The sequence below is a fragment of the Meleagris gallopavo genome, chromosome 3, assembly GCF_905368555.1.
Source record: "Meleagris gallopavo chromosome 3, MGAL_WU_HG_1.1, whole genome shotgun sequence".
Classification (NCBI taxonomy): Eukaryota; Metazoa; Chordata; class Aves; order Galliformes; family Phasianidae; genus Meleagris; species Meleagris gallopavo.
The window spans coordinates 56,221,505-56,230,426 of NC_139406.1; the positions used below are offsets into that span (position 1 = coordinate 56,221,505).

The following is an 8,922-nucleotide window of genomic DNA, read 5'->3' on the forward strand; positions in this document are numbered from 1 at the left end:
GTATAGGAGTGAGGCACAATTTTTGCTGAGAGAATAGCATGCCATTTTCAAGAGGTAAAAGCTGTCTGGAGAACCATTACATAAGCATTGGCACACATGTAGCCTATCATGTCATATGTACATAAACATGAGATGGAATTAGAAATACGAGCTGGTGGATAGATGATAAGCTGTGGCAGATAACAAATCTAGAGAAAAAGCAGTGGATTTTAGGTTGTTGGGGTTTTCTTTTTGCACAAAAGCGACACTAAAATCCTTCTGTTTCAATATCAATATGGGTCTAAGATATAATAGACCATCGGCTATCTAAGTGGAACATGATTAAGATTTACAAAAAAAAAAAAAAAAAAAGAACTTTTAAAAATGTATTAATAATCTAAATACAGGAATTTATTCAGATAAAGAGTTGTTAGTGTAAAGAGATTCTAATATACAAAAAGAAAATCCACTTTGGTTTCTAGTGTCAAACTGAAACAATACACTTTCAGAACTTAGAGATCAAACTGAAAGGTATATTTGGAGAGACTATCCACTAGAGTATACAGTTTACAGCTTAAAACATTTCAGAGTAAACAACAGAAGCAAAGGCATTTATGTCTTTCTAAGTGTAAAATAAAATTTTAATTCATCTTGAGAGCAGACAAGTATTGAGACTTACAAAACCTTTATACTTAGGTTAAGAGATGTTGCCTGATGATCTGAAAACAAAAATAGTAGGCAAGAATATTTAATTTAATGGTTCTGAAGTTCTACAATCTTGGCAATTCCTGGAAGTCAAATCCAACCCTGAATATTTCTTTTTGTTTACAGTAGCTGCAAACTCTCGGTACCTGAGAGTGCCTGGACTGCAGCTCACAAGGGCCAGCTTTACGAAAATGATTAATGTCACACAGTATCTCAAAGCATATCTGTGTACAGCACTGCACTAAAATTTGCGTGTATGTTCCATAAATCTTCTTCCAAAAACATGTTCTACTACTATCTAATCTTCTAGATACATAAATTTAGGCAAGTGAACATGAGCAGAATTTCTTAGATTGCAATATCAGTTGTGCAATAATCTGTGAAGAGAATTTACAGTTGATTTCACAGAAACATGAATGGTTGGTAGGGACCTTGGAAGGTCATCTTTAACAACCAGTGTTGAATGGAGGTGAAGACTCACCTCCTGCAACCTACCAACTTACTTACCCTTACAACGCAGCCCAAGATGCTGTTGGGTTTTTTTTTGTTTGTTTGTTTGTTTTCTGCAAGAGTACATTATTGTCTCATGTTCCACCATGTCATCTAGAACTGCTATTAGAACTGCTATTCTTTGCATTCCAGATAGAAAACTGGGATTGACAGACACAGACTGACTATACAGGCTACTGAATAGGACATTTACCTGGAACCTTTGTGGGTTAGAGTCCAGTTCTCACCTTAATGAATCCATACTTATTCAAAATAAATAAAACAATTTCTGTAGAAGTTAGAAGACCCGATGTAGAGTGTTCACTGGCCCAGAAGCTATGGTCCACTCCTAGGATATAGAAAGCTATAAGTACATGTCCCTGTACCAGCTCACACAAGATGCTTCTCATGTCAAAGCCTACTGGGTTAAAAAAAAAAGAAAAAAAGAAAAAAAGACAACTCTGGTATAAATGCTGACTCCAAAATGTATTCATACTGAGAATTCTGAAAGGAGCTGTGCATCCTTTCCTAACTTGGGATTTTATCTGCCAAGATTAGTTGCGTTGCAGCCTGGAACTGTTTGGTTTCAAATGTATTTCCCAGCTGTTCAATTGTGCAACTTCAGATGTGAGCTATGTTAATGCTATACCAGCTGGGAATCCCTCCCATTCTCACTACTTGATCGTAATGACATCAGCTAGTCTGGCACAAGCCTTGCAAAAGTGCTAGAAGCATAAAAATGTTTGGAAAACCTCTTTGGAAATGAGTACAATTGCCTTCATGGTTCCAGTTAACCAGTCTGCCTGAGCTCAGGTCTGTTTCTCATACAGTCAGTGGTAAAAATTACGTACTCTTATGGAGAAAGAATCCACTGTAAGTCCCAGTATTTTCTTAGCCAACCAGGAGGCATTAGAAATATGGAGTATACAGACAATAACTTGCTAAAACAGGACATATTTCCTTACTCTAAAATATCCTAATTTTCCCTACTCCGTGAAAAAATTTACTTGTCACCTGTTGTTAAGCAACATAGATATTAAATATAGGTATCTTTGCTTAATATATTTATACAGTTCCTTTTAAACCATGCATGTATGGATACTAAAATGATCACTCTCTTCATCATGTTGGTTACTCCTTATAAGTCAGTGTTGAAACTCTTAATCCAAAAGTGAAAAAGCAGGCTTTTATTATTTGTTTCTTTGATAAGTTTTGTGTATACTGTATCTATACAGTATAGATAAAGTGGAAGCTATCAGCTCCAGTCCAGAATATGCATATTCTGGAACAGAATGGGGGATCATGCTGTGCAGGAGAGTTCCTGCATGGAGTAACCCAAGAGAGAGCTGCCAGGAGCCAGCAACCCTCACCAGAGAGATTGAAAGGATGTAGGCAGAGCCCAGACCCCGAATTACGGAGATCTCCAGAGCCTGGAAGACTCTCCAGGGTCTGAGGGCAGAGGTGGGTGTTTGTCACAGTTGCATGTGTGCCCAGCTAGTGCACTTTCTGAGCAAGTTGCCGTGTTGTGAGAGGAGCTCACCAGGCAGTATACTATCCAGGAATCCAAGTGAGAGATTGATGCATGGTATCATGGTATTGTTCACTGACATGTACTGAGTGACAGCCCTATATTTAAGTCCCTGCAAGGGAAAGGTAAGCTGGCTTACAGCCCTGAGATGGTAAATTTGACTGACTTGTTAGACAAGAGAGACAGGAGCTTTGTTTCTGTTCAAAGCAGAAGGAGGAGTCTCCCCCCTAGCTCCCCCAAGTGCTCCTACACAGCAGTTGGTCCAACCAACCAGTACTACCAAAAAAGGTGATTGGTGTTAGTAATTGGAAATTCCTTGCTGAGAAGCACATTTGCCATCTGTACAATCTAGTGTGCTGCCTGCTAGGGGGCCTGCATTCATGATATCACAAGAAGACTACTGTCCCTGGTCAAGCTGTAGAACTGCTATCCATTCCTACTCTTTTGAGTCAGATTGGATGAGATTGCTTAGAGGAGATGACAAAATATCTAAAGGGACTTTAAGTCCCTCAGAATGGTGGTGAAGGAATCAGGAGCACAGACAGTGCTCTTCTCTATCCTCTCAGTTGGAGACTGGGACACATGCAGAAGGGTACAAGCGGGTCTTATGAATGATTGGCTCTATGGATTGTGTCATACTCAGGGTTTTGGGTTCTAAGATCTCAAACTCACCCTCAAGGAACTGGGAATGCTGATGTTGGATGAGAAGCAGCTGACCAGAAGGGGCAAGAACACTTTCATCAGCAAGCTGGCTTGGACTGTTAGCAGAGCTTTAAACTAGATTCAGCAGAGGAAGGAGATGTACTTCTCAGTGACAAAGAAGAAAAAGGGAGTATTGTCACTTCAAGAAGCAACAGGGAAATGCCTGTGAATTGTCTCAGAGGGATAAAGGAGGACTCCTCTAGGAAGGCAATGTGGTCAATAGCTCTGCTGAAGCTATTGTCTTTACACCAATATACACAGCTAGGAAAACAACCAGGAGAAGCTGGAAACCATGGTGCAATACAAAATCTGTCACTTAATCACTATCAAGGAAACATGATGGGATGAGTCACACAACTGGAACACTGCTATCAAGGGCTACAAGCTTTTTAGAGGAAACAGGCAGGGAAGAAGGGGCAGAGGTGTTGCCTTATATGTTAAGAAATGGATAGGTTGCAAAGAGCTGTCTATGAGAAACAGCCATGATCAGGCTAAAAGCTTGTGAGTTAAAATTAGAGATTGGTCTAATAAAGGGCATCTGGTAGTTAATGTCTTCTACAGACTGCCTGATCGAGGGGAGCTTGTTGATGAGGACTTCTTGCTTCAGCTACAAGAAGCATCACACTCTCAGGCACTCACCCTGATGAAAGTTTTCAACCATCCATATACCTGCTGGGAAAGAAATACAGTGGGTTGTAAGCAATCCAGGAGACTCCTGGAGCGCACTGAGGATAACTTCCAGGTATTAGACAAACCATCCAGAAGAGAAGCATTACTGGACCTGGTGCTCACCAATGCAGAGATCATTAAAGATCTTAAGACTGGTGGCAGTCTGGGTTGTAGCAGTCATCCTCTGGTGAAGTTCATGATCTCAAGGATTATGGACTGGCAAGGAGCAAAGTCAAGATCTTGAACTTCAGAAGAGCAAACTTCTGTTTAAGAAATTAGTGGGAGAGATCCCCTAGGAAGCTGTCTTTAGGGACAAAGGAACAGGTCAGGGACAAAAGAATGGAGCAGAGCTGGCAACTCTTTAGGGATATTTTTCTTAGAGCACAAGAGCTCTCCATGCCCATACGTAAGAAATATAGAAGGAAGGCAGGAAAATGGCATGGCTGAGTAATGACGTACTGGCCGAACTCCATAAATGTTCAGGCAGTGAAAGAAGAAATTGGTGGCATGGGAAGAATATAGGGATTCTGTCTGGAAGAGTAGAGCGATGGAGCACTTCTCTTACGAAGAAAGGCTGAGGAAGTTGGGTTTTTTCAGTCTACAGAAGAGAAGGCTCCAGTGAGAGCTCAGTACTTAAAGGTCTTTCAGTACTTAAAGGGAACTTATAAAAAAGGCAGAGGCTCACACTTTACATAGTCTGATAGGACAAGGGGGAACAGTTTTAAACTAAAATATGGGAGATTTAGGTTAGAGAAAATTCTTAGGCATTCTGGCATAGGCTGCCCAGAGAGTTGTGGGTGCTCCATCCCTGGAGACATTCAAGGCCAGGTTGGATGGGGCTCTAGGCAGCCCACTCTAGCAGGTGGCAGCCCAACCCACATTAGTGGAGTAGAACTGGATGAGCTTTAATGTCCATTCCAATCCAAGACATTCTGTGTTTCTTTGGTTCTATGATTGTATGACAAGTTTTAACATTTTTTGCCTTGTAGGTGGCTTGCTGGGGATGGAAGCGATGGTAGCAACGTAGTGCAACTTTACCCATAGCTGCTCATTTTCTAATTTTTTCATAGTGTGCTGCTTCTCCAAATTCTTGCTTGTTTGATTTACTTGTATGTTATTATTCTGAAGGTATTGTAATTACTGTAAAGGAATGTCAAAACAATGCATTGAAAACATCACAGTAAATTAAACATGTCTAATGTGAACACTGTGTTCCAATTCTACCAGAGTTGCTCAAAATCTTTGCATGGCTGAAATTTAGAAAACATAAATTTTAATCTGTAACATGGCTCTGTAGACTTGAGCTGAGCATTCATAATAGTAGACATATTTAGTAACACATTTTTATTTCATTAATAATTTGTGAGTAAGTTGAAGTTAGCTCTTGGGTCAAATCTGCCAATTTTTATTAAACTGATAAATTGTTTCAATTTCTACATTTATTAAAACCAATATTTCCTCAAAATCATTTTCCAAACAAGCTGCACAACTCTTTGGCCTTACCATATGCTACTTCCTTTTTTCATAAGACCAGGTATGTAACAGAGGAATAAAGAATTTGTTATTCAGGCATTCAGCCTGTGGCAGTAAGCTTCACACTGGCATTTAACTGCAAAATCTTGTAGCTGAGCCAGAACTTCAGCTGAGATCCTTTAGATCCATAGGGTCTCTTAAGAGAGACTTTTCCATCATCTCTTATCACTAGCACTGCAATAGCTCACTGGTTAACTTAGACAGCTCTGTGCTCAGCTTGCATATTTTTGCAGCGCCCATTCTTAGGCATCTATCTGCCTCTCTAGTACTGTATGTGCAAATGTCATTACTTCAAAAAATGGCAATTATTATTGAAAACGCACCATAAATAGAAACATTTAGCAATAAATAGATAAAATAATAAGTGAATAATAAGTGGCTAGATGTTTATTTTGGTATTGCCACAGTTGCCAGTTGACTGAATGTCATGGTTTTATGTTTTTTGTTTTTGGTTCTCAGTATTCCTTCATCATTCCATCATTGATGCGGAATACTGAGAACCAAAAACAAAAAACATAAAACCATGACACTGAGGAAGAATTTAGAATAAAGGCAATTCTGAAATGGAAGCATGAGTTGCACACCACCAGAAGTTTGATGTCTGTGATCAGAATACAAATACTGTGTATTGACTACACAGGGCGTCCCTCTGTTTAATCAAAGACTCCACCTTTAGTACCTCCAAAACTCAAAATCTGTATAAAGATCTGAATTTTAGACCTGTTTCACCTCCAAGGCACTACCATGTTTTGTAGCAGCAATGTACTTTCTATAATCACAAGAATTAAACAAATCTGTACTCGATGATACCTTGTGTCCGGCTTTTCAGTACATTTAGTGTTTATTTACTCACATTATTCTTTGAAATGAATGTTGTCAGATACCTGCACAGATTATGAGATTTCAGTTGTTATTATAAGTAATAAATATAACAGGTCTTGGCAGGTAATTTCATTTTTATCTACTTTATACGTCATCACAGGGAGAGCTGGTGTAAGATGTGGATGTGATCGAGTGAGCAATGGAACAGAGTCAATTTCTTCTAAAAGTGCTCTTTTTGCTTACGCTGCTACCACGTGCACTGGAATGGATTTGAAATTGTATCCCCAGAGTGCACAGTTCACTTACTTAGTATCAGTATTCATTACACTGAATCACTTCGTTGTGATCTATTATGTGATTTGTTTCATTATTATGTCTTTCATTAATAGTTTGTAATACTAGCTCTCTTTGATGCCATCTCTGATTTATCAAGTGTAAATAATGCCTTCCTAATCTGTTTTTTATTACTAGCAGTGAATACCTCTTTCAGCAGCTGGTGTCCTTACTTGAAAATTATTTCCTCTGAACATACAGAGTATAAATAAGGTGTTGGATTCACTCCCCTAGATCCAGCGTCATGTAAACATTTCTACCCTTCTACTACTGGAAAACTGTCACAGCAGAGGGTTTCATTTCGTTTCAAGTGCATTGCAAGTGCTTGCAGAACATATTGCTGGAGGATTACTTTGATAAGAAAGCTTGAAATACCATAACTTCCTTATCAATTCTCGCTTCAAAGACGTGCCACTTAGCATATCGAGATTGTGACTGGAGCCAAACCCCAAACCTGCTTCTTCTGCATGGTAAACAGTGATGTCTGTTGTGTTTGGCACATGTCACTTAATCCATGTCCCTTGGAAGGGACAAGAGCACTGGCCAAAGGCAGAGACATTGCAGAAGTGCCACCTCGTGTGCACTCAGCTGCTGTTGCACAGGCCAGATGCCTTGCTCTTGTTGCTGCCAGCACCCACAGTGTGTATGAAGACCCTGGGCAGATATTGACACCAGTGGTGCCTCTGCAGGAAACAGAGATGTGGCGTGGAAATGAGACCTCCTGTGTCAGTAAGAGACCCAGGCATTTGGCACCTGTGGAAGGAGCAGTGAGATAAATCAAGATTCAAGGCTGTAGTGGAGAGAAGTGTTTGTCTTCTGCTTCCTCTCCCTGCTGCCTCCTGTCCTTACAGATCTGTGTGAGGGCAATGGCTGCAGGATTTTATTATTCTTATCCTTGCTATTACTACAATGAATCAGTAACATTGAATTTTGCACTGTAGAGAAAGCTTCAAGCGGAAGGTGGATGCTAGAATATAGCCTAAAAACATAGCATAGGCTCTTAAACATAAGCTCTTAAACATGACACTCTAAAGGTGATAAGAGGCCATTATTAGTTAACTCTATTTTTTTTCCTTATCTACTCCTGTGTGCTTTTATAAATAAATGTTGAATTGTTCTAGATGACATCTTTCTGCCTGTTTAAGCCCTATGAGTCTCAGTTTCTTCTGTTAATGATTTGAAAAAAAAAATATTGCCAAGTTCTGACTGATTCATTGAACCATTTAATCTCCAAGCAATTCCAAGTACGTACTGAAGAAAGGATTCTTTCCTCCTAAGTATATATGAGCAGCTTTATTATATCTATCTATTCTGTAGCTTGTCAGTGGGGGAAATAGAGTCAAAGTAAGAAAAAAAGGCCATTCCAAGAGTTATCTTAGAAGTCTTGGGTGAGTCCTGGAGTGGTTAATATTAGTATCTATAGACCTGCTTGCAAGAGTAAACATCCTCTGCTCACACATCAATTTAAAATGTTCTCTTGGACTCCTTTCCCATAAGGAACAAGCTTGAAAAGTCCATGAACACCTCTGTGCTAAGCAGTGATGTGCTGTGCCTGAATCTTCCTATTACAACTCTTTTGTTTGGCATGAACTCATTTTAAACAGCTGTAGCAAAAAGGGGGGAAAAAATGGAACTGTTCATTCTCTCCTTCAAACTTTTGGAAATTCTTAATTGTGTATTAAATATGATGTCATAGGAGATCTTAATATCCCACTAGGCATTCCATAATGCTTTTTGCATTTATAATAAAGTGTGATTTGCTTGGTGTCTTGTTGGCAACTGAATGCAGAATGGCAGTGGAAGAGTTGTGCACCTTGTACAAAGCTTGGCTGCAGGCTCGCTTCCCATGAGGTCTTCCCATATATCTTCTGCCTTCACTCATTATACATTGACATTCATCTTTGGTTATATTTTAAAATATATGATATGAAACAACATAAAAGGTAACTGACATCCCATTTCTGATTAATAAATGTAAATGTAAGAAATCTTCAGTCAATTTAAAAAAAAAATCTAAGAAATCATTTCTTCTTTCATGCAAACATTAAAGTCAGTATGGTGTCACCAAGGGAAGCTGCTCTCAGTTATTCTGGCTTCATAAACTTGGACTTTTTTGTTGTTAAGTGAGCAGTGGAAAGTATTGGCATGTATTTAATGCCTAA

The 8,922-nt window shown here is 39.3% G+C and overlaps 1 protein-coding gene across 10 annotated transcripts in view; it reads left to right on the plus strand.

Annotated features, from left to right (window-relative positions):
• RP1 (RP1 axonemal microtubule associated) overlaps positions 1–7,887 on the plus strand; it is a 204,985-nt gene extending 197,098 nt beyond the window's left edge. For 6 of the 10 annotated variants that reach the window (XM_085221106.1, XM_085221113.1, XM_085221112.1 and 3 more), the window contains one exon: positions 811–6,412. In XM_085221106.1, coding sequence (XP_085077232.1) covers positions 811–883 — 73 coding nt within the window. In that variant the 3' untranslated portion in view covers positions 884–6,412. Of the gene's footprint in view, positions 1–810; positions 6,413–6,898 lie in introns of those variants that run through there. The other 4 variants (XM_085221109.1, XM_085221110.1, XM_085221114.1 and 1 more) reach the window with 4 other exon arrangements.
• Positions 7,888–8,922: the final 1,035 nt, after the last annotated feature.